This window comes from Furipterus horrens, unplaced genomic scaffold, assembly GCF_987537825.1.
Source record: "Furipterus horrens unplaced genomic scaffold, mFurHor1.1.pri manual_scaffold_13, whole genome shotgun sequence".
Classification (NCBI taxonomy): Eukaryota; Metazoa; Chordata; class Mammalia; order Chiroptera; family Furipteridae; genus Furipterus; species Furipterus horrens.
Window position 1 is genome coordinate 28,961,407 of NW_028327183.1, and position 25,065 is coordinate 28,986,471.

General features: G+C 48.2%; 1 protein-coding gene across 2 annotated transcripts; it reads left to right on the forward strand.

Annotated features, from left to right (window-relative positions):
• The first annotated feature begins 1,348 nt into the window (after positions 1-1,348).
• Positions 1,349-24,861, forward strand: IRF8 (interferon regulatory factor 8). Of its 2 annotated transcripts, none has more exons than XM_090260252.1 (9): positions 1,349-1,446; positions 5,193-5,367; positions 10,478-10,661; positions 13,388-13,476; positions 14,837-14,942; positions 16,331-16,381; positions 21,244-21,630; positions 22,400-22,515; positions 23,110-24,861. In XM_090260252.1, exons 2-9 carry the CDS (start codon positions 5,194-5,196, stop codon positions 23,284-23,286), a joined length of 1,284 nt encoding a protein of 427 aa, XP_090116378.1. In that variant the 5' UTR covers positions 1,349-1,446; position 5,193; the 3' UTR covers positions 23,287-24,861. The 2 variants fall into 2 exon arrangements, with proteins under 2 accessions (XP_090116378.1, XP_090116379.1); XM_090260253.1 differs by having other exon boundaries at positions 16,334-16,381.
• Positions 24,862-25,065: the final 204 nt, after the last annotated feature.

The window sequence follows — 25,065 nt, forward strand, 5'->3', positions numbered from 1 at the left end:
TGAAGAATTTGACCTTTAAAAAAACAGTTTTCATTGAAACGTATTTGGTGACAGGGAACTTAATTTATAATTTCTGTGACTTCCTGGCAATCATAGTATTAGGACATTTTTACCGTTTATCAATAAATAAATTGCAATTATGTTATGGGGAACTTTCTTTGAACACTTATGAATTTCAAATTTGCAGTGTACTTTTTGCAATTTGAGGCCAATAAAAATTTTTTTTGGGTCTCAAACATATTCATAGATCCTTGAAAAGTCTATTGAATAAAATGGCCTTGTAAACATTGCTGCTTGTGTATGATTGTCCAACGAGGCAATAAAAGTCCATTAAGACTCTCCTTTTCCTCTATCTTAAATACCCCAGAATAGAACAAGGGAAAGCCTGCCTCTCCCTTCTGTTCTAGGACTTCTGTTCTCACTTCTTCCCGCAGTGTTGTTCCACCACTTCTCTCCCGTATGTACCATAAATGCTGGCTAACATCCAGGAGAGCAGAAAACAGAAGACACGGGCACGTCTTATCTCAACAAAACTGATGTTTTCTGGGGAAAAGAATTTATGACGAAACTTTCCCTAACTGGACATCCTAGCACTAACATGCTAGACATTTCTGTTTTTATTTCTGATATTCAGAGCGGTTTCAATACACCTTTTTTTTTTTTTTTAAGCCAGGCATTTTTCTCCTGCTACTCCCGGTGGTCAAGTGCAAGCGACTGGCTATCTAGGACCCGGTCTGTAAGTAGCCGGTCCTTTCCTTCCGCCTCTCAAGTGGACTGTTTGTCACTGTCTGGATACTTGACTAGGAGCTTCATCCGGATGGGGGATGCCTCCCACGCAGCTTCGGGAACTTTGGCCATATTCCAAGAAATGGCCTGGGTAGGTACCCGGGATCACTCAGCGGGGACCACCGACTGTCTGCAGTATTGACCTCTGGGCCCACACCATCCCAGCTTTGACCCCCACCTCCGACCCGACCTCTGCCATCTGACACCTAAAATCTACCCCACCGCCCTGATCTCCAGCACCTGACCCCTGCCTCGGCCCTGACAGCCTCAGACATCCACTCTCCACTCTGACCCTGACCTGGGCAGGCGGACGCCCCCGCGACCGCTCGGGAATTCCAGCCGGCACGCCAGTCTCGCGCCGCCCCCGGACCCCCGGCGCAGACCCCGGAAGACGCCGGGACCTATAAGTCGCCGTGACTTTTAGCAAAGTGATTTCTCGGAAGAAGGCCAGCCAGGCGGGCCGCGCCCATTGGGAGGCTCTGGCGACCTTCCCGCGGCCATTGGCGGAGCGACCTTCGCCTGGCGCGCCAGACCCGCCCCGCCCTTAAATAGAGGCGGGCGCCTCGGCTCTCTGCCGCAGCTCTCGAGCGCGGCGGCCAGCGTGGGAACGCGAACGGCTGCACCGAAGGCAGGCAGCAGGCCGGGCGCGCACGACGGCGGGTAGGAGGCCTGGGCCGGCGGGCGGGCGGGCGCCAGGCGGCGCGGCCGGGGCGGCCAGGTCCGGGTGGGCCGAGACATCTGGCCGGCGCGAGGGCAGCTGCCGCCCGGTCTCGGGGCCGGCGCCATTGCATCCCCCCACCCCCCTGTTTTCTCCCACCCCTCTTTTTCTCCTGAATGCAAACCGAAGGTCCAAGTTGTTGATCATTGTGTGGCTGCGCCTAAAGGTCGGCTGAGGCTTAAAAAAAGCTCATTTTTCTTAAAATCTGGTTTGCATGGGCTACTTTAGAATGGCTCATATAATGAAGGGAAATATTTAGCCTTTATGATAAGACCTCTTCCCTTGCCCCATTCAGATCCTACTACATGGAATAATACTTGGAGGGTCGTAACTGTGAAACTGCCCAGTAGCCAGCCGTGCTTGTGTGGGTTAGCTTGTGAAACGGGCAGACTGGATTTATAAATTCTGATCGATGACAATTAGGATATCTATGTGGGATTTGAGGTCCTTTGCTTCCGTCATAGCCTTGGTTGGCAAAGAAGTCTGTATGGGGTCACAATGAACAAGAACATTTTGATGTAAAGGCCAAGTAACATACCTCGCCTTAGATATGTTAGTTACCCAGAGCTGTGAAGTGCTTCATGAATGTAGAGACCGAATTTTCCATGATTTTAAACTATGCCCCTAACATATGGGAGGGGGCAGATGACAATTCTTAAAATCTAAGTTAGGAGCTGGTCCTTAAATGACGGTTCTGAGAGTGTCCTTCTGGATTGTGGCAGGTTCCCCCATGAAAAGAGTTAGGGGTGGTTTAATCATTTTAGCAAGATTGGGGCCAGAGGGAGAAATGGCGTTGATACTTTTGGGCCTTGTGGTGATGAGGGTTGATGTTGGCCAGGGCAAGTGCCCAGGGGCCCTGAGAGGTGTGGGAGAAGGTGAGTTCTGTGCCACCTCTCTGGCACATCCTGGAATCTTAGCACCTGCTGCTTGGTAAGCCTGACCCCCGGACCCATTTATAGGGTATAGATTAGCTCCAGATAGGACTTGGCCCATAAAGAGAATTATTACCTAAAAATCAAGGAAGAGGAAGTTATAAACATGTGACCAGGCTTATAAATTTTTCTTGGCTCAGCATTTGGTGGAATTAATTTGTTAGTGTTTAATAGATAATTGTGGATCTTCATTGTATTAGAATCTTAGGTTTTTAATGCTGCTTAAAATCTTGCAGGTGATCTCATGAAAATTCAGGTGGGGCTGTCCATGTTCTAAGTTCTTATAACTTAACCATGTATTTTTTTCTGCAGAGTGAGTAAAATAAGACCCCCCCTGCTGGGTGTCTGGGGGTTGGGGTGCCTTTCTGGACCTCAGGTTTTCTTAAAAATATTTTTTAACAAAGAGGGGCTAGATTAGATGATTTCTAAAGTTTTTCCAGCTTTTATATTCTACAACCTACTCTTCCTCTTAATGCCATCTCTTTTACTTTTTTTCTCTTTTCTTTTTCTTATAAATCACGAAGACAGTTGTCCTTAACAATTTTGGGATTATGAATCCATTAAAAATCCCGATGAGAAGGTGTTGATCACTTTCTTTAAAAAAAAGTGCCCATACAAACAAAATCTTGCTTTTCATTTAAGGATTCTCCTGGAACATGGACAATAGTTTATGAATCCTGTACTGAGGGGTGAGCAAAATGCTAATGAGCAGGAACATATCCTTTAATATACACACCCTCAGACACCAACTTTCCTTTGTGTTCTGGCCCCTTCCCAATGTCCACCACACAGCTCCTTTCTCAAGGGAGGGGAGGAAGTCTCCTGCCTTTCCAACAGGAAAGACCCATGGGAATCTCTACCCTGTTAAGTTGTTTCCTGGGAGGAACTTGGTGGTGTCATTTCATTCCTTTCATTAGGTGTTCCTCCCAAATCTGTTTTAGAATTCTGGGGCACTTGGGATCCATTCATTTGCAGGTGAGGAGAGCCTCACAGAGAGGCTCAAGTGACTTAGCCAAAGTCTAGTTAAAGATCAGCCTTCTCTGGAGTCTACAGCTTTCAAATCAAAGTCCAATTCCTATTTCACACACTTCACTTCTTTTAGATCCACACCTGGACAGCTGGGGTTATTGGATGAAAAAGTTGCATTTGGCTCTCACGGCTCTACCGTTTTCTCCCCAGGACCTGGCTACCCTCTCTGACCCCAGAGCCACGTGCAGGGTAGCTGGAGTTTCGTGACACCCATGTCTTGCTTTGTGGACCAGGGTGGCTCTGATTGTGACCATATACTTGGGGACATTATGTCTTGTCACTGCTTATTGTTTCAAATTTGTTTGCCCAAAGAGATCACATTTTAATCAGAAAAGTAGAAATGCTATTTTTTTTTTTTTTGTGGGGGTGGGGGTGGGTGTCTGTCCAACTGCCTAGGGGATTTCCACCCCTGTTCTTGTAAATGTGGGCTGTGAGTTGATACGGCGTGGCTGTTTTCTCTCTTTCTCTGTGCTGTTGGGACAGCTGCCTGCTCTGGTGGCAATGTTCTTCCAAAAGATGTCTTTGGTGCCCTGGGATGGTGAGATCCCCTGATTTTGGTGTGTTCTGGAGGAGTCTATCCGCGTTAACTTTATCTGTAGCCCCAGTCAATTCCCTCATGCTTGTCTGCTATCTCTCAATTGGTTATAAGAGTTCCTGAGGTGGAAAGCTGGGATAGTAATACCAGCACCTGTTATTTAGAGAAAATCTTCAAAGGTCCAGACACTGTTTCAGATGCTTTATATGCATTGTCTGAGCCCTCACCACAGTGATGCCAAGTACTGGTCATCGTCCCAGCGTTTCAGCCAACGTAGCCGACACTTCGGAGTTAAATGATGCTCTCAGGTCACCCAGCTGAGAGGTGGCAGGATTCAGATGGGACCCCAGCTCTGCCCTTCCCAAACTCATGCTGTCATGACTAAAACAGCTGTGAAGGAACAATCTAGAACAGCGATTTTCAACGTTTTTCATCCCATGGCACATAAACTAATTACTAAAGTACTGCAGCACACTAAAAAATACATGTTTTGCCGATCCGACAAATAAAATAGGTACAATTTTGATAGAGTCACACTGGACAGCTAATTGTTGTGTTGGTTGTTGTCATTTTTTAAAATCTGACAATCTAAGGGAAAAGAGGTAGGTGCCCCCGACCACATAGTCAGGCACTGCGTGTTTTAAAAGTTCTTGGGGCACACCAGCATGCCGTGTCACACTGGTCAAAAATCACAGACATCAGAAGGATATAGCTTGAGACTTTCCTCTTTCTTGGAGACCACAAACACTGGTCCAGCTGGGCATAGAATAATGGAATTGGCTCTAGAGTGATGGGTGCTCATTGAAGGGACCTGAAAATATAAAAGTGATTGTCCCTCTCTCGTGCTAGAAATGGAATGATGCCAATAGATATGCCTGAAAGAGAACATGGGGTGAAAGCTGAAAAGGGCACAGCCGGAGCCATAGGTGGGGCCAACATCTGGGAGCCAGCGGCTGCCAAGTTCCCAGGGAGCTTTCAGTTTTCATTCAGGCATCTGAGGTCCTGGAGGCAGGCATTGTCCTCTCACAGCAGGTGGCCCAGAGTTCCTGGACCCTTGGGTTTCCCCCAACTGGCTCCTGTGTTGCTGCCCCCCGACCTTCCTGTTAGCAGTTCTTGGCTGTCAGGTACCTGGGTGCTGTGGTGCAGGAGACGATATTTGTAATGTCTTAGAATACATTTTTTTCTTTCCAAGGATGTGTGACCGGAATGGAGGCCGGAGGCTCCGGCAGTGGCTGATTGAGCAAATTGATAGCAACATGTACCCAGGGCTGATCTGGGAAAACGATGAGAAGAGCATGTTCCGGATCCCCTGGAAACACGCTGGGAAACAAGATTATAATCAGGAAGTGGATGCTTCCATTTTCAAGGTAAAGATTGCACTTCCCTCCCCTGACCAGGAACATAGTTTCTGTCTTCCCTCACCAGCCTTTGGAAGTGTGGAGTGGCACCTTTCTTAGTTTCTTGAAGATTAATCCAATTTTTAAAAACAAACATTGAGTGCACAATGTGTCTAAAAAAACACAGTAGCTGATTTTACATCTGTACATGACTTAATCACCTTGAGGTCAGTTGCATTTTTTTTCGATGAGATTGAGGATACTTCATTCTTGCAAAGTTATTCTGTTTGGCAGTGTGGGGTCAGCTCAGTGAGAGAGACACCAGCTGTCATTACTTCCCGGCTGGGTCATATGGGGTGTCCTGCAGCAGGTGTCTAGAAATACTCTGACTTCCCTTGAGAGTAGTGAGTACCCTTAGCATTGAGGGACTTGCTGTGTGCTTCTACCACTTGCACTGTGACTGCCAGGGTCGACCGAAAGCTTGCTCTGTGGCTGGCCTGACCCTGCAGGGTTTGTGTTTCCCTCTCGCACAGTCTTTTTCAGGAGGTGCTGTCCTTGTCCCTGTTCTGTAGAGGCACTGAGAGGAAGAGTGATTTGCCTAGGATTTCGCTGCTCTTGGAGGATGGAGCCAGCGTTTGAACCCAGGCAGCCCAACCCTGAGCCTGTGCTCCCAAACCCCTAGCAGTATCGATAAACAGAGGTTTCTTGCCATTGCACCTAGATTCAGGCAGAGGGGCCAGGAGCCAGGGCAGCACAGCTCTGCAGCCCAGCGGATCATCAGAGTCCCGTGTAGGCTCTTCTAAGGCCAGAAGGGCAGGCTCCACTTCCCGTGAGATCTGTAGGCCTGGGTCAGCGGGAGCCCAGGTTTCCATGTTTGCACACAGGCGCACCGCGTGTGGTCTGACTCAGAGCCCGGGTGGCACACTGCTGCGGTGTGTGCGCTAGTTCTGTGGGCACCTGGGGTCTGGGACGGGGGGGGAGTGAGTGAGCATGGAGGAGGGGTGGGGGGCTGAGTTGTGGACGGCCAGAGTCAGACCCCAGGCCTTGGATGAACGAGGGGAGCAAAGCCCTGCAGGGCCTCCGTGCAACACAGCTCTTAGCCGGGGATAACTGTCTTCTGACAAAAGAAGCCTAAGAGTGGAGCGTAAGTAGGTCAAAGTTGGCTTATGAGACATTCACCTCCTTCAGGTCTCCGTCTGACATTTGTAGTGGGGCCACATACGTAGCAATTTTGTTAAATCTGTTATGCTGGGTCGCGGATCTCTGAGAATTTGATGCCAGTTACTGGCCCTCTCCAAGCAGAGTGGGCACATGTGGGTACTTTTCACTCACTTTCAAGGGGCCCCATGTGGCCTGTATGTCCAGCAAATTTTTTCCGTCAAGGACCCCAAGCACTGAGGAGCCTGGGCTCTGCCAGGATTTTTTTTTTTTAAATTTTATTTATTTATTTTTAGAGTGAGGGGAAGGGAGGGAGAGAGGGAAAAAAACATTGATGTGTGAGAGAAGCATTTGATTAGTTGCCTCTCGCACACCCCCGACCAGGGACCTGGTCTGCAACCCAGGCACGTGCCCTGGCCGGCAGTGGAACCGGAGACCTTTTGGTTTGCAGGCTGGCGCTCAATCCACTGAGCCACACCAGCCAGGGCTCTGCCGGGAGCTGCTAGTGCCTCCTTTCTCATTCTTGGAGGAATGTGGATTCCTTTCTTGTAGATGGCTGTAAGCCAGGGCTCCTCAGTCTCGGCATGGTTGACATCTAGGGCCAGATGGTTGTTCGGGGCTGTCCTTTGCACTATAGAATATTCAGCAGCATCCCTGACTTCGATTGACTAGGTGCCAGCAGCATCTGCCCCCTGAAATGTGACAAGCAAAAATGCCTCTGACGTAGCCAGATGCCTCCTAGGGGCACGCTCTTCCCTGCTGCACTGAGAACCCCTCTGGGAGCTGAGCAGGGCTGGGATGAGCAGGTTTAAGCAGAAGTGGGTTGCTGAGGGCACAGTTGCAGGCTGTCCATCAGGAAAACCTCCTCAGGAGGAGAGTAGGCCGCAGAGCCCTGGCTCGTGTTTGCTGGTGGAGATTCAAGCCTCTCCCTTCACACTGCTCCCTGCTTCAGCTTACACTCTGAGGGTAATGAAATAAAGCCCCAGATTTATACATCTTATGCAATGTTCTTCATGGCCATTTCAACAGCGTTGAGAAAAATGTGCAAGATTCCCAATGTTTCCGTTGATTACACAGTCGCTCAATGTGGCAATCTGAAATGAGTGTACAATCTCAGCAGGAATGGGGGCGGGAGGGGGACATGGGCACCCCCTCAGAGCTGGGCAGCCGGCTGGTGACATATAGGTGGGAAGAAGCCATATGGCCCTTCCTCAAGTTGCGCTAGCTCCCTCGGTCCCCTGAGGGGCATAGCTTTGCGGCGCTCACCAAACGTGTCTGCTGTTGGAAGAAGCCGGCAGGCAGGCCTGGGTTAGACAGAGCCATCTCAGGGGCTTTCTGGGGAAGTTGAGAACCTTTTTGTTCCACACATTCTAAGAAAACATTAAAAATTTATGAGTTAAGAAAAACAACTGTGTATTTTCTTACCTTAGTAGGTGGATCTTAAGCAGATCTTATAACAGAGACTCCTTCCTTGTCCACAGATGCCATTCTGAGGTCAGCTTCGTGGTATAGACCAGGGATGGAAGATTGAAAAAGACATTTAGCTCATTTTGTATCATCCCTGAGTATACTGATGAAACCCTGATATCAGCTCATATTTATTTAAAAAGAAGTATTTTCCTCTTCATATGCTGAAGGGAGGAGATCGAGTTAAGGGGTGCGGGTTATGATTCATCGGTTGTTCTCTCATTGACCAGGCATTGGGATAGTCCTAAATGGTTAGAACTTATTTAGTAGCACTGATATTTCAAAATCAGTAGGCCTTTGGGAAAATGGCATTTGATTTTTAAAATACAAGATGATACAATAATGATAAATCAGGAAGAGTCCGCAGTTTAGTGCTGGCTGCTGAGGAGGACAGAGCACCCTGCGCATGGGAGGCTCAGCTTCTGGTGGGGGCCGGACAGCCGCGGTGGCTGTTGTCGGGACTCAGAATCATCTGCTCTGTCTAGGCTTAGCTCTAGGGTCTTGACAGATCACCCAGCTGGGTGATATTTTAGAGCCAGCCTGAGAACCCTCAAAAGGGTTCTGCCCATGGGCCCTGCTTTGCTTTATGATGTCCTGGCTGCCTTTATAGGAAGAGTGTGAGCCTTGAATGAACCAGTGACTATGACAGAGCCCTGTAGGCTGTGCCGTTCTGGGTAAGTACCAGCTGGTCCTAACGTCCACAAATCCATGCTCTTCAAGGTCCATTTGTGGTATTGATTAGCCTAGTGGTTCTCAGATTGTGTGTGTGTGTGTGTGTGTGCGTGTGCACGCATAATGATTTTACCTCTGTGGGGAACACTTGGCAATGTCTGGAGACATTTTTGGTTGTCACAGTGGGGATAGGGGTCCTAATGGCATCTAGTAGGTGGAGGCCAGGGGTACTGCTGGACATCCAACCATGCAAGACTGATTAGACCCCAAATGTCAGTAGAGCTGAGGGAGACATTCTGATTTAATGTAATAAATATTTGAAGTTACTGTTCAGTGTGTACATAGTTTGCTCTTATATTTCATTGAAAAAAATCCATGCATGGTCTATGATGCAGTTAATGAGTGATTGAAAAAAAGATGGATAAGGATTGAAAACCACTTACTTTTAAACATTTCTAAAGGGGAGTTTTTCATCTATGTCAGAAAAGGAAATGACCCCTCATGCTCAATAGTAAGAATGTTCTCACAGTTTCTTTGCCTCGGGCGGAGACACAAAATCTGAGCTCTGGGCATCAACAAAGGAAGGCAGGTGGGCAGTGGACTGTGTATTAGGTCTTGTCTTCAAGGAGAAAAAAAGCCAAGACTATCTGAAGTGGAGCTGTGATTTGTAGGGGAGTTCTGCGGTTTCTGGGATTGTGGTCTCCTGGCCCCCTAAGTCAGAATTACTGGGATGCTGGCTAAAGATGCAGGTTTTCAGACTTAACCCACACCCACAAATGAGAATCTGGAGGGGCAGGCCCAGGATTCTGCATTTCATGAGCTCCCAGGGGATTGTCAGTAAGCTGCAGAATGCGTGCTGTGGTGGAAATCCACTGGGTTGGAAGTCAGCATGGCTGGCATTTAATCCTAGACAGGGTCGCTTTGGGGAGGTTACCTCTTGGAGTTGCATTTTCCTGAGTGGGGTTGAGAATTTCCTCTCGATCTGGTATTATTATTTTAGGTTGGAAGATATGTCCGATTATGCTTAATGCCAAAGGTTATTTTTACCTGGCAGTAATGACCTCTTAATCGACGTGTCCTATATTCCAATTTTAAAATGAAAACTGCCCATTCACATATTTGATTTTTTTTCTTTTAACGATGCCTCCTCCACATTTTGACTTTAAGTATCCAGCTTTGAATCTGTTACTAGTTCAGAGTATAAGGTTTGGAGAGGTTAGAAGTCAGCTGTGAAAAAAAGAAACCAACAGATAGGGAAAACATTTCATTGCACTTTAGACAGTGCCCTGGGGAGATGGGGCCTGGGTGGGGGTGGGAAGGTTAGAATAAATGCCAGAATGCAAAACACAATTTCTATTAAAAGTAGCAGGGTAGTGGATGGCCACACTCAGAATTTTTGCAGATATTTCCTTTTCATGCTAAATTTTCATGCTAGGGGTTGATTTAAAAAAAAAAAAAAGAAAAAACAAATTGTTCTTTGTTTTGAACATTCTAGTGAAACCAAGTGCACTTCCTCCTTGTAGTGCTTGACCTCAGGCTCCTCCTGGCTCTCTGGTCCAAGGAAGGATTTGTGTGGGGGAGGGGCCTTGACCTGCGTTCCAATTGCAGCTCCACCAGGAGATCCTGGTGGCCACCTTCCTGGCCTGGGTCTTTTTACATTTGTCAAGGAAAGTGGTTGGGTTGAGGTCTCTGAGCCCTGAAATTCGTTGAATGAGAGCTGAAGGCCAGAACACAGCTCTCAGGAGGGCGAGACTGTGCTGGTCCTGACTGGCCGGGGAGACCTGTGGTCGAGGGGTGGGCTGTGCGCTGTGTGTTTCATGTGCGCTGCTATCTCGTCCTTCAGGCCTGGGCCGTTTTTAAAGGGAAATTTAAGGAAGGGGACAAAGCTGAACCAGCCACGTGGAAGACAAGGCTACGCTGTGCTTTGAACAAGAGTCCAGATTTTGAGGAAGTGACAGACCGGTCCCAGCTGGACATATCTGAGCCATACAAAGTTTACCGCATCGTCCCAGAGGAAGAGCAAAAATGTAAGTATCCTTGATGGGCACTCGGTCCACTGCCCAGCCTGCAGCCACCGCGGGAGAGCCTGGGCCTGTCGCCCATAGGGTCTGTGGCAAGTGGTTTTAGATAAACAAAATAGTTCTCTCCTTTGTATAGCAGATGTGGAGGTCTCTCTCCACTGGCCTCACCCACCGTCTGCCAATCAAGTGGCAGCTTCCCGCTGAGTGAGAGGTGGATGTGACCGGAGGAAAGGGCAGGGAGATTGGGTGGCCGCCTGGCAGCTCTGCTGCTCCCAGTCAGACCAGGAGCGCTCTGTAGGACGTCCCTGGGGCTCCGACGGGTCTGGGCAGGAGCAGAGATACTCTGACAGTGTGGAAGGAATTCCTTTTGTTTTTCAGCATCTCTCAGTGGAGACAAGGGGACCGTCGGGTGGATAAAGAAGGGCTGGCTGATTAGGGTAGAGGGGAGAGTTCCTGAGTGAATTTGCGGATGGTGGTGCTGTTAATTTCATTGCTGTAACTCAGTATATTGTTAGATCCCGATCATTGTTTGGGAACTCAGGATGTGATAATTCCTGAAGTTTCTTCCTGCTCCAAAACTTCAGGAAAGCATTTGTGAGGAATTTAAGGCAGGGAGAGCAACCACTGCTGCACATCCCTCGATACCCTAGTCCCCGCTCCAAGCAGACATCACTGATCAATCAGGATGTACGGCGCTCAGATCTGGCCTTAGAATTCCTTCCATAGTGTCTTACGCATCTGCTATGAATCCAAATTGGCCCATGAGATAAAATCTCTGGTTTAAAACATTCTGTTAACATATTGATTTTCTTAGTCATTAGATGCAGCAATTAAAATATCTGCACGGCATCCTTTTCTCCATTGCAGAAGTCCATCAGTAGTCCAGTGAGGCCTGAAAGGAAGAGAACCCCTGCCAACTAGTTAGAGCTTTGCAGAAATTCTGAGTTTGAGCTCTTCACACTGTGGCAAGGTTAAAAATGTTGATGTACAATTTTTTAAAATTTAAAATTGTGACCCTAACAAATATATAGTGATCCTGAATCAGAGAGTTATTTGAGCCATTAATTAATGAGGGAACCAGCATGATGACAAAGGTTGTTGGACAGACTGTGACACCATGGTGTACGTGGTCAATGAAGGACAGAAGGCTGAGCTGAACTGGGGAGCATCGACCTGGCAGTACAACCTTAGTTTGGCTGTTATCTTTTCTACTGGTCATTTATAGCTTTGTTGGCTATAAATTAACACCTGGATTTACTGAGTCTGAAGCCTAATCGATAGTCAGTATTAAGTCAAATGAACTGACCTTGCCCTGGAAAATCAGATAACCCCTGGGGGAGACCTCTTAGATAATCCTTTGGAATGGATTTTAAAGACCTAACAGTCATCTTTCTACTTTATTTCCAAGTTTTGGGTATTTTTCATGTCATCACAAAGTAAATTGTGATTTGAAGGAATAGAGAAGTTTCGCTTACTCCCCTGCCCTCAGGATCAGCCAAGCTTGAACTGACAGGTGACCCTAACTTGTTTATAGCGTGGAGTGCAGCCAGCATCACCTGCAAGGGTGGATGTTAAAGAAGAAGGTTCTCAGAGGGGCAAAGAAACGTTGTATTTGCATAGTGCCTACATGGACTCATTCCCCTCTGTACTTCAGTGGTTTGCAAGCTACATGGGGTAGGGGGTGCCCCACCAGCTCCCTACTTCCCCCATCAACAGCTTTTAAGTGAATTCTTGAATGTATCAAAATGGAATCAAAATTCAGTGAGGATGAAACAATAGGCCAATTCTATAGATCATTGGGGACTAATGAATTCCAACAAATAAACTTAATGAGGCAAGTTTCTGGCTGAGGAAGAGGCATGAGATCAAGGAAGAAACTAGTCTGGTCCAGACTGCTTGCTGTGGAAATGCTCATGTGTGTTTAGTGACTCCCGATGAAGGCAGGTTCAAACTGGGCATGGGCCAGTCTTTGTGGTGTGTGTGGTATGTGTGTGTGTGTGTGTGTGTACAGATGCACATGTGTATATTTGAAAAGGCCAAAAAGAGATTTCCTGCCAATTAACTTAAAAAAAAAAAAAAAAGAGAGAGAGAGACTCTAATCTGGAAACACATTTTGCTAGGAGATCTTTTAGTGTCTTCAAATGCCCAGCTTACAAATTTAATCTCTGTACGGTGGTAAATGCCTGGTGTAAAGGAAACTTAAAAAAATATATATTTTATTTATTTATTTTTGGAGAGAGGGGAAGGGAGGGAGAAAGAGAGGGAGAGAAACATTGATTGGTTGCCTCTTGCACGTGTCCAGACTGGGGATTGAACCCACAACTCAGACATGTGCCCTGACCAGGAATCAAACTGGTGACCTCTTGCTTTGCTGGGCCATGCCCAACCAACTGAACTACACCGGTCAGGATGTGGTATAAGGATCTTTGGTATGAGTTCATTTTAGATACCAGCAAACAGAAGGAAGAGACCAAAGCGCTGCCATTGTCCTCTTAAGTGTCAGAAGCAACAACACCCAACTTCTCTGTTTTGATTCTGCTGATCAGATGACTGAAGAAGCATGGGAAAAACTTTTCTAGGCCTTTCCCAAACGAGGGAAGACACTTATTGACTTTTATTTCCTTCAACTCAGCATAAAAAAAACTCGAACACCGACTATGGCCTCAGTGATGGTTGTGATGATTCGTCAGTGCTGTGGTCACATTTTGCCACGTCTGTCTACTTTTCCACAGGCAAACTAGGCGTGTCGACTCCTGGCTGTGTGAACGAAGTCACTGAGATGGAGTGTGGTCACTCTGAAATTGACGAGCTGATCAAGGAGGTAGGTGGGGACAGCATTTCCAGAGGCCAGGCCTGATAGCAGAAGCTGCTCATGTTTCCGTGAGCAGTGGCATCGACCCTGCCCTGCCAAGGCATCCAGAGCCTCGGGCTCTCCCAGTAAGCCTTGTCTTCACCCTGACAGAGATAGAGGACTGGGCCACCTGTTGTCCCCTCCTTAATCGCGAGGGCTGCGCTGAGCTGCTCGTTCTGTGTCAGTGATGGGTCCTCAAACTCTAGACTTTTCATGCTTGAATGTTCTAAATGGCAGTGTTTTGGAACACATTGTGTATTTTCTTGCCTTCTTAGCAGGCTGCAGTGAACAAAATGTAAATGTTCCTCCCTGCTTGGGGTCGCCCCTACCGCATGGTTATAGTACTGGCTCTCATGGCTGGTGGCTGCCTGTCGTCTAGTGCACAGCTTTCCGTCCTTGATGGATTGGAAAGTCATCTAACCGAGTTCGTTAGAATTGTTGTAAAGTCATAATTAATAGGCTGTAAGTGAAGGCTTAATGGGGTCTCAAGGCAATGCGTTTTTGAATGCCAATTCTAGCTGTTTCTTCTACCTTTAGCCTTTTAAGTATGTTTTTTTATGACTATTACAAGGTGGACATTGCATAGCTAAAATAATCCCACAGATCCCTTGGCAAAGATGGTGTGGGTACTATGGAAATTCTTAATTCACGCAGCAATGCTAGAATCCTTGGGAGTAGCCTGGGAGTCAGAATATGCAGATAACAAAATACAGTCTACTCTAAGCTGCCTGACTTTTCTGCACGTGGCAGCTGTTAAGTTTCTGGGTGGTCTTTGGCAGCAGACCCACTGAATTCCTGGCTTCGTGTCTCCAGCAACGTCCTGTTTTCCATACGGGGCTTTTCTGCTGACTCAGCCAAGAAAGCGCGATCATTGGATTGGCGCACCGGGATCACAGGAAAAGCAGATTTCAAAAACGTTTCCTAACTGGATTTACCAGCACTGTTAGAAAATGGGTCAGAGATGGAAAATCTAGACAGGGCACATTGAGTGAGATTTGCTAAAGTGTAGCAGAGTCTGTTCAAGAGTCTGTTCTGTGTCAGGGTGTGTTGATGTCCCGGAACTTCTAACAGGCAGTTTCACGTAAAAAGCCAATACACTTGTTAGGGAACCCTGAAGAGGCTAGTAATCCAGTCACATGGTGTGATCGCTAAGCCTGCTGAATTGTCTTGGATCTTTTCAGATGCAAAGGAGAACTCCCCTTTTGGCTTGTGAGCTAAAGGTGACAATATGGTTTTAGCAAAGCATAAGCCATTCGTCTTTATAACACTGGGGCCCTGCTTTGGAAGCCTGGTGACTGCACTATCTTCTCTCTTGTCCCTGGTCCTACAGCCTTCTGTGGACGAGTACATGGGGATGGTCAAAAGGAGCCCTTCGCCGCCGGAGGCCTGCAGGAATCAGTTCCTCCCAGACTGGTGGATGCAGCAGCCCAGCGCAGGTGAGGCTGGGAGCCCGGAACCACCCCAAGTGGTGTGGGGGCTGGACTTATTTGAATGGTTTCAGCCTTGCAGTAGCTGGGGTGGGGTGGGGCAGGGTACCGTTATGTTTTATTCAAGGTGAATGAGCCCAGAGAGGTGGCCCTTGAGGGCAGAGCTGTGCCCTTAGCCCCATTCGCCACTGCCTCTCAGGTAGCTGCACCTGTCCTTCCCATAGCAGGTGCCCGCTTTCCCCTCCACCCCTGGGAAGGTTTGAGGGGAGGGATTGCAGAGAACCTCTCCAAGACCAGAGGCAGTCACACTCTGGGCCATGTTAGGTGTTAGGTCTGCCATGTAGTTTCAGACAGTAGGGATCCCACAGAGCCAAGCATAGCCCAGAGTGGCTGGAGAGCAGGGGAGCTCAGGAACAGGCAGTTGCTCACTCGGAGCCCTGGATTTGAAACCCCTGTCAGAAGTTGCATATCTTGCCCTGGTTGGTGTGGCTCACCAAATTGAGTGCCAGCCTGTGAACCGAAAGGTCGCCGGTTTGATTCCTGCTTGGGCACATGGCTGTGTTGCAGGCCAGGTCCAGTTGATGTTTCTCTCCCTCTCTTTCTCCCTCCCTTCCTCTCTTTCTAAAAAAATAAAATAAAATAAAATAAAATCTTTAAAAAAAAGAGAGAAAAGTTGCGTAGCTTATATGAAGCTGTTTACTCATCTAAAAAAATGGAGACCCCAGAACCGGTCCTATGGGGTCTTGAAGCTAAATGAGGCATTCACCCTCTTATTAGCTTCTGATGACTGCCCCCCCCGCCCCTATCCCCAATCTGCCACTGCTTAAAATCACCCTCTGTCCGGGAGCGTGAGTGCCTTTGCGTTTTCCCTTGACCTTTCCCCAGCTGTCCGCTGCGGAAGACCAGGAGGTGGTAGTTGGCCCAGTGGGCCTCAGAGGTTGTCAGGGTGTGGGGTGGTATCAAATCAGGGGCCCTGGGAGAGCCCCCCATCCCTGTGCTGGGCAGTACCTGAGAAAGCTTGCTTGGGCCTGGGCTCCCTTTGAGACAGGCCCTGGATGGTGGGCACACAGTCCAGCGGTATTTTGGGAGCAGGCCCTCAGGGGGAAGGAAATGTGGCCCCACAGTGTCACACTGACACATGGTCAGAAATCCCACAGCACAGAGGAAGTCTCCCCCTCCATGCTGGTTGGGTTGAGGTCTGGTTTTCTGCGTTTATGAAACATGGGTCGCCACACTGACAGGGAAAAACACCGAATTCAGCGGAAGCCAGTGGCAGGGGCTCAGGAGCACGCCATCTGTGGCTTTTGAAGAAACTTTTGGAAAGGGAACATTTGGGCTGTTTCCCCTGCACATAACTGGGTCTGGCTGCGTCTGAATCTGCTTTTCTCTTTCTCTAGCAGGCTTGCCGCTGGTGTCGGGGTACACCGCCTATGATGCGCACCATGCAGGTACGACGTGTGCTGAGCTGGGTGGGTGGGGGACACTCTTTGAAGACAAAACTCAAAGGACCTGTGTGGGTTCTTCAGGGCCCCTGGACAAGCATGATCTGGTGTCGAAGGCTGGGCACCTGATTCCTCCTTTTTACTGTTCGGTTTGGGAGTGAGCAAGTGGCTGGCCTTTTTGAGCCTCTTCTTGGATTGGACCAACAAATATATCCGAAGAACTCTTCACAGGTGTAACTATATGGAAGAGAGAGAGTGGGGACAGACGCTCAGGCCCAGCTCTGGCTCTTCTCATGTGACACCAGGCAGAGTAGTGAACCACTGGGAACCTCAGCCTTCTCATCTGTAAAGTAGGAACGACAGTAGCAACTATCTCAAGGGAGTGTTGTGAGGATTACGCACAGTGTTATTAAAACTTTCTGGTAGGGACGTATTGGTCAATAGATGTCACCAGTGTCAGTTTCTTTTAGTCTCTCCCACACCTAAGTTTATAACAATAACAATATCAATAACAATAATGGTAGTGATGGTGATGACCATGGCTATAGTGGTGATGGCGGTGGTGATGGTGATGGTGGTGATGCTGATGGTGATGATGCTGATGATGGTGATGATGGTGGCGAAGATTAGTGAATGCAGCTAACTGGTCCGGGATCATTGGTAAGGCGTTCATGGCCTAATCTCATGATCGCTTCCCCTAGGTAAGTGCTGTTATTGTTCCCACTGCACCAGCTCAGAAACCCCTGGTCCTGTAACTTGTAGGCTGCAGAGTTGGGGTATGGCCCCAGGCTGTCCCATCTGTGCTCCTGCCCCCAGCAGAGAGAGGTGGCCTTTGTGCCATGTTGTTGTCTGATTATGCTGGGGACTCCGGCTGTGTTCCTGCCAGTGGCCCCTGGAATTTACATTCAGGCTCACTGATGGCATCTTCAGAGCAAAGGAAGCTGGTGTCTTCCCCAATAGCAGCCGGGTTCTGTGAGAAGGGAACAGCCTGACTCATTAAGATGGACCATGTAATGTTAGGGCTGGGGATCCAAGGCCTGCTGGCAGAGAGGAGGAAACAGGGCTCAGAGAGAAGTGCCTTGACTGAGGCCCTGACAGGATGAGTGTTTTGGGGTGGAAGAAGCAGGTTCTCACCCAGACAAGAAAATTTTAAAGCAAACAATGCTCCCATTCGTCAGGCTCTTACCTACTGCGCAGCAGCCCAGTGAGCTGGAGATTGTTATAACTCTGGCTTCACAGATCAGTAAACTGAGGCTTAGCGCGTAAATTGCTCATCCAAGATCACACAGCTGGTAAGCGGGGTTGCTCAGTTCAAACCCAGACACTGGGCTTCAAGTCTGTTTTTAGGTTTATGCTGGGCAGCCCCCATGCTCCCCAGAGGCCCACTTCCCGAGGCCCTGGGTCATGGGACTGGGCCTTTGGCCTGCTTAGCTCTGGACTGTTGCCCAGGGAGTCTGCTGACCAATGGTTTCTGGGGGCAGGAGAGTATCCAGGCACCAGGCAGCAGTGTCTGGGTGAGAAGACATGGTCTGAAGAGGTAGCTTCCTTAAGCTTTTCCAGAGCTGGCTCAGCACGCAGCCAAGTGGAGCAACTTGCAGCCACTGCTTCATGCAAAGGAAATCCTACAACATTCCTCTGGAAGCTGTGGACTTTGGTACTTCTATTTAGTTCATGCAACTCCTTCCCCCATGTAAAGAAGTTGTCAGGAGTCCCCCGTTCTTAACGTTGCAGGGACAGGTAATAAAATGAGTGAAATGTCAGGTGAAAGACAATAGGGAGTGGCAGAGACTGTGGCAAAGTGGAGGGAACCACAGTCCTCGGCTGCTTGTCGTGGTTCCTGCCCTGTGGACTTGCCAACCCAGTCAGGCTCGATTTCTCCATTTTTCTTGAGGAACCAGAGGTCTGGATTCTTAGGTGAAATTTTCCCATATAAAAAATTGGCAGCAAATTCATGTTAACAATACCCCCACTCTGCTGGTGCATCCAAACATGGCTGTGGTTGCCTTTTTGTGCTCTCAACTGTATGTATTTGAAATAATTGGGGTGAGGAGAGATGTTTGAAACTGACAGTGTGCCTAGGTTCTTTAGAACACAGGTGTGGAGCCAACCTGCTGAAGAGGGCATGCATCCAGGCTCTCCAATGAGCAGTTGTGCCATTGACAACAAGCACCTTAACCTGTCTGTGACTCAGTTTCCTCACCTGGAAAGTGGGTGTAATTGTTCAACAGTGTCCACCTTGTGGGGTTGTTGTGAGGATGAAGTGTACTGATGGGTCCAAAGCACCCAGAACAGCACCTGGGATGTATGTGTGGACCAAGGACTGTGGCTTATAATTTCAGGAGTCTCATCTAGGTAGCTAATCTTCTGTCCTGTTATCCCAACTTCTTTAATAACTGCTGTGTGGTGCTGACATACGCTAAGTCAAATGCACACTCATTCAGTCCTCACAGCCACCCAGTGAGATGGGTGTATTATTTCTACTTTGCTCATAGGTAAACTGAGGCACAGAATGGGAAAGCTGCTTCCCCAGGTCACACAGCTGGGATAAAACATAAGGCAGTGGGCTCCGGAGTGTGTGCCCTGCTGCTACTGTGGTCAGATTGTCCCCTAGCAGGGCTGTCTCAGTGGGTGAGTAGATGTAGTGGGAGCAGGACGAGGTTACAGTGGGGCTCTTAGAGGCTGGACTGAGTAACTGGAGACCCCTGATGGGTGGCTTCTGCTCTGTGGGTCCCCACTGCTCACTGGCAGGGTGTGGCAAGTCAGGCCCTTTAGCTCGAGTCTCCTCTGAGCCTAAGCTGTCCCATGGCATTGGGGTCCCTAGGACAGTCCCACCTGGACACCTCTGGAACACCTTGTCTGCTGCCCCCTCTGAAGCAGTCAGTTCACACAGTCGAGAGGCACTAGTGTGAAATAAGGCCACAGCAAAAACAGAGTGAAGTGGCAGAGTGGTGACAGAGTCATCTGGAGTGTTTCATTCATTTGGGACAAAGTTGAGAATTGTTTCCAGTGAAGGAAGTGGAATGTGTCAAGTCATCAGGTGACGTGGACATTGCAGACTTGGAGGGTGGGAGGAGGGTGAAGGGGGTGTGAGATGCGCATTCGAATGTTGGCACTGCTGCTTGCCTGCTGGTGACCCCACGTGGGCCTTCATTTCCCCAAATGTCAAATAAATGAGTTGGACAGGAGCACCTGCTGCTCTGATTCCTGACCCTGCAGGATTCTAGAATGCCATTTAACTCCAACATGGCAGAAAGTGGAGCCTGTGGACAGCAGAGGGGTGTCTCAGTATTTGACTGAGCAGATGTTTCTTGAGCAAAGCCCAGTGGGAGGGTCCAAGGAACGGTAAGTGCACAGCGGCATTAACCCAGGTGAGGTAGGTGGCCACCCACAAGGCTGCCGCTGGCAGTTGTGCAGGTGTGCACTGCCCAAGTCTAGGTGGGCACCATGGGATCGGGCAGCTCATAGCTTATGTGGCTCTAGGGATCAGCCCCAGGTTGATTTTAAGAGTGCATGTAATCCTTATAGTTTAAGGCTATTAAATGCAGATTTCTCTAGGAGTATTCCTGAATTTAGCGATTGCCTTTATTCCTATCTTAGTTTAGACCTTCCCAAATTTTCAAGGCTTAAGCCCCATGTTCACAATTGGTTTTCATATCTGGCTACCACCTGGACTATTGTTAATATCCTAGTTTTCTCTAAATCTTAGATTTTACAATGTAAGTTTATTTTAAATGGGGGCCATCTGTCATTGCCTGGAAAAGGAGAACCAGTGTTACTTATTATAAGTAGGAAGCCAGAGGTCAAAGCAAATTCACTGTAAACCAGATATACTGTTTAGAAATTCTGGCCAGATATTACCATCCGCCCAAGGCTTAGAGCCCCAACACCTGCCCTTTTGTTAAAAGGAACGTTGTCAGTCTTAGGTGTTAAAGATGCATCAGGACCAAAGTGGGCCTTTTATTTTAGGTGATCAGAGATTGAGAGCATAAACATACCTATATTCTACAGTGTCACCTAGACATATAGTTATATCTATTCCAGAACAATGTACCCTGCTACCTATAGTATAATGCAAGGAAATGCTGGATCTGAATTTGAGGTTTAGTGAAAATAAAGATACAATCTTTTTCTTGACAAATTCACAGTTCCCCTCAGGCTTCTTGAATTTCAAATTAAGAATATAGGTGTGTGTGTGTGTGTGTATATTCTGTTATATGTATAGTACAGTATTCCCTCATTTATCGTGGATATTATGTTTCAGAACCCCCCGCGAAGTAGGAACTTTACATTTATTCTACACTCTTAAACCTACATAACTTTAACAACATACATATACAGTACTGCAAAATCCTGCGGTATAGCAAAACATCCGTGATAAATAATTAAATATAATATTTTTAAAACTCCTGCGATACAGTGAGGCCGCGGTAAGTGAACCGCAATATAGAGAGGGACTGCTGTATAACATTGTATTATATATAGAATAACATCGTATAACAGCGTTATAGCAGTGCCTGTGAAGTGGAGCGAGTTTCCCAAGGAATTAAGTTGTCAAAACCTCCTTACTCTCAGGGTGACTGGTAAATAGAAGCAGCTTCCAGCCCCTTCCAGAAGTGCAGAGAGCACTAGAGTGGTTTTCTATATTTGGAATCATGGGTTGCCTTAGTAATTCTGTGTACTTATTCATGCTTACAAAATCATGATTTCTAGAATGGGTTCACGAACTTCCCAGAATGCCAGAAAGGCTCTGGACACACAAAAAGTTAAGCCCCCGGTTTGGGAGAAAGAAAGGCTCTGGGGATTTGCACAGGAAGGACCAGGGAGCCCCCTTCCTCTCAGTGCCTGACCTGTCCCTTTCTTCCCCACAGCCTTCTCCCAGATGGTCATCAGCTTCTACTACGGGGGCAAGCTGGTGGGCCAGACCACGACCACCCGCCCCCAGGGCTGCCGTCTGTCTCTGAGCCAGCCAGGACCAACCAGCACCAAGCTGTATGGGCCTGAGGGCCTGGAGCTGGTGCGCTTCCCGCCTGCAGACACCATCCCCAGCGAGCGGCAGAGGCAGGTGACGCGGAAGCTGTTCGGGCACCTGGAGCGAGGCGTGCTGCTGCACAGCAGCCGGCAGGGCGTGCTGGTCCGGCGGCTGTGCCAGGGCCGTGTGTTCTACAGCGGCAACGCCACGCTGTGCAAGAACCGGCCCAACAAGCTGGAGCGGGACGAGGTGGTCAAGGTCTTCGACACCAGTCAGTTCTTCCGAGGTTGGTACTGCTGTCACCTTGCTGCCCGAACCTTAAAGATCATGCCTCCTTCCCAGGACCCTTTGCCGCCCGTGGTCCCCATGGGGACACGTGGAAGCCAGAAGCACAGCTGCAGCAGGGGTGCCCCTGCACTTGAATTCTGCTCTGTACTTTCTTACTGCGGGATCCTGGGGAACCTCTGTGCCTCAGCTTCCCTGCGTACAGACCGGAGGTGCAGCACACTACCTTCCTTGCACAGCTGTTGGGAGAATGAAGGAACTTAGCACCTGTGGCTGTTATGAACCGTCCCTACACCCTGGGAGCTGGTTAGAATGCACTTCCGTCCACAATGCCTGCAGGGTCAGAATTTGCATCTTGGCCAGGCCCCAGGGGTTTGTTTGGTGTGTGCTGACTTTGTAAATGCTGAGTCCTCTGGGCAACACCCACACACGGAAGCCTGCACGTCAGCTCTTGCTATTCATGAGGCATATAATTAGGACCTCACTGTGTTTTGTTCCTCCTAGAAGGACAGGGTGTCTGAAATCAGTCAGTCGGGCTGCCTGCAGTACCGCATGGGATCCCTTCTCTGAGCTTCCAGAGCTCTCTGCCTCTCTCCCTGTCACAGCCAGGAGCTAGTGTCACATCTCTCCTGCCACCTGGCCTGAGAATTCCTGGAGGCTTCCTGGAGAAGGGTCCCTGGAAGGGTGGGCGAGGTGGCATGTGTGAACTCCGGTGTGAAAGCGTGGAGCTCAGGTGTGACACAGCTGCCCCTCCCTCTGTATCTTCCCAGAGCTGCAGCACTTCTATAACAACCAGAGCCAGCTCCCCGACAGCAGGGTGGTGCTGTGCTTCGGAGAAGAGTTTCCAGATATGACTCCCTTGCGCTCCAAACTCATTCTCGTGCAGGTAAGAACAGGAAGCTTTAGGGCTGTGGCCAGATCTCCCAGCCTGCACGTCAGGACCCAGTTTATCCTTGGGCTGCAGAGCAGACAGCAAGGCCTAGGGTACTCCACTTGTGTGCAGAAGCAGACCTGGCTGAGAGACCGTCAAGTGGCAGAAGTGGATTCTTGCCACCTCTGAACTATCTTCTCATGTTCTAGGACTCCACCCCTCCTTTTTTGTTTTGTTTTGTTTTTGTTTGGTTTGCTTTTCAAAATCCAAACCACCTTTTCAGAAAGATTCCACCTTGCCTTAAGGTCTAAGTGACAGATTAGGGTTTTGCAAACCCTTATTCAACTCTAGTCAAAGCAGTGATGTTCTAACAGTTCTGGACACTGGCTAGCCAGGCTGGAACAATATTGAGAAAGCATATATCCAAGTCTTTGTAGGAATACCACTTGCCCTGGGCGTCTTCCTATTCTGGGTTCATTCATTTGGGATTCACATGGAGGTTCTAAACGCTAGCTTTGGACTGGGGTCATCAAAGAATCTGGCTAGGGTCAAAAGAAGTCCCACCTCACTTCCCACCTCCATCTCTGACCTTGTACGCCATCCTCCTAGATTGAGCAACTCTACGTCCGGCAGCTGGTGGAAGAGGCCGGGAAGAGCTGCGGAGCGGCGTCCATGATGCAGGGTCCCGAGGAGCCCCAGCCAGACCAGGTCTTCAGGATGTTTCCAGATATCTGTGCCTCCCACCAGAGACCCTTTTTCAGAGAAAACCAGCAGATTACAGTTTAAATCTCTCTCTCAGGCACCCACTCCACTCACATCTCATATTTCATCATTACAATTACTATTGTAATTATTTAAGGATGTACATCTCTCTGACCTGGGGTGGGATGCCTACCTCTGCTCTTAATTTAGTAAGGGCGTTCCCGAGGACTCTGTTTAGATGTAAACATGGAAACTCACCCCAAATGGTCTGGAACCAGACCCTCTGTAACCAGAACCTCTGATTGAAACATTTATTCCCTATATGTCCCCCTAATTATCATTAGTTGCTGTGATCCTTTCAGCATTTTGGGATAATTGATCTTTCCAAAGAAATTTGGAGAAGATCAAAGCTGCTTTTTGTCTTTATCTTTTGTTAGAGCTATATAGATTTATGATTTCATGTGGCTGATTCAATGTGAAGTGTCTTTTTGCTTTTAAGCATGTTAATAAGATTTAAAAATACTTAGATACCAGCCTCCCTTTAATAAGTGAAAGCAAAACTCCTGGCTTGTTTGGAGAATGTATAGTCTTCCCAGAATTTGGTGCTAGGGAAGCATTTCCATCACCAAGTGAACTGGTGTGTTTTTATCTTCAGACAATGAAAAATTTCCCTTTGGCGCTTTGTTGCCAGCTAGCTTAGATAAATTTATTTTTTCATTTTTGTAATTAAGTTATCCTATATACCGCTCTGTTTTCTTCTTTCTAAATGGCTCTGCCCTGTTTAAAAAAATATTTGTAATTTTAATTGTCCTATTATAAACTACTTACTTTGAAACTTTTCTCTTCTTTTTATAAAGTGGGTAGGATATAAACCACAAGTTCAAAAAATAATTGTGGATTGTAGGAGCCTTTAATTGTGCCTTGGATCCAGTTACCCCATTCACCAGCCCGTGGTGTTTAGTGTGTAGGCGGGACTAGAGTGTCTTGGGGACGTTGATGATCTGTTAGCCTGTCATCACTACACTGGTCATGGGGTGGGCTGTGGCCGGGCGTATGTATGCCTTCCCCCCATCCCTACCACTCCCTGAAGTTCAAGACAGCCCCACTGCCCACCATATTCTAACAGTCATCTAATGGGATTTCAATGGAGAAGTCTCAGTTTTAGCCATGGGAGAACTTACCCTATTTACTAGCGAATAAGATTTATTTACTACTCAAATTGTATCAAAATGTTTATCCTAAATCGTGATGCTAATCAAGAGCCAGGGTCACAAGACTGAAAATGCTGGCTTGGCTTGCCGGCCAGGGTTGTTCATGCCACCTCCCTGACCAGACCCTGCAGTGTGCAGTAGGCTGCATCACCACACCACTTCAGGATTAAAAAGTGCATGCATATTTCCCCCCTAAATAGATGCATTTTGCTAGATTGGGGTGCCTTTTACGTGTCTGTGCATCCTGTGTGGAGCACCGGGACTGGCAGAGTAGCTTGCTGGTGCAGAGTTTGTTGATCAGGCTGAGCCGGTCCCAGGGTGGGCGAAGACACCAGGCAGGTTTGTGGGGCTGGGAGGGTGCTTTTACTTTGCTTCCACTCTCTTGGGGGTGGGGAGAAAAATCTTTTCTGTATTCTTGTCCCTCAGTCACACAGCCTGGGTCACCCCCCCCCCCGACTCAGAATCTCCCAATGAAAAAACAAGAAGGGGTCTCACTTGTCAACTCTCATTTTGAGAAATGGGAGGAGTTGAGATTTAGGGGACAAATTGCTCCAGCTCAGCCAAGCTGGTGGCCTTGTAACCACAAAAGTCTCTGACAAAATCTGGAAAGCCAAAGAATGCCCATTTGCTTTTCCCTTCTTATGCTGTGAGG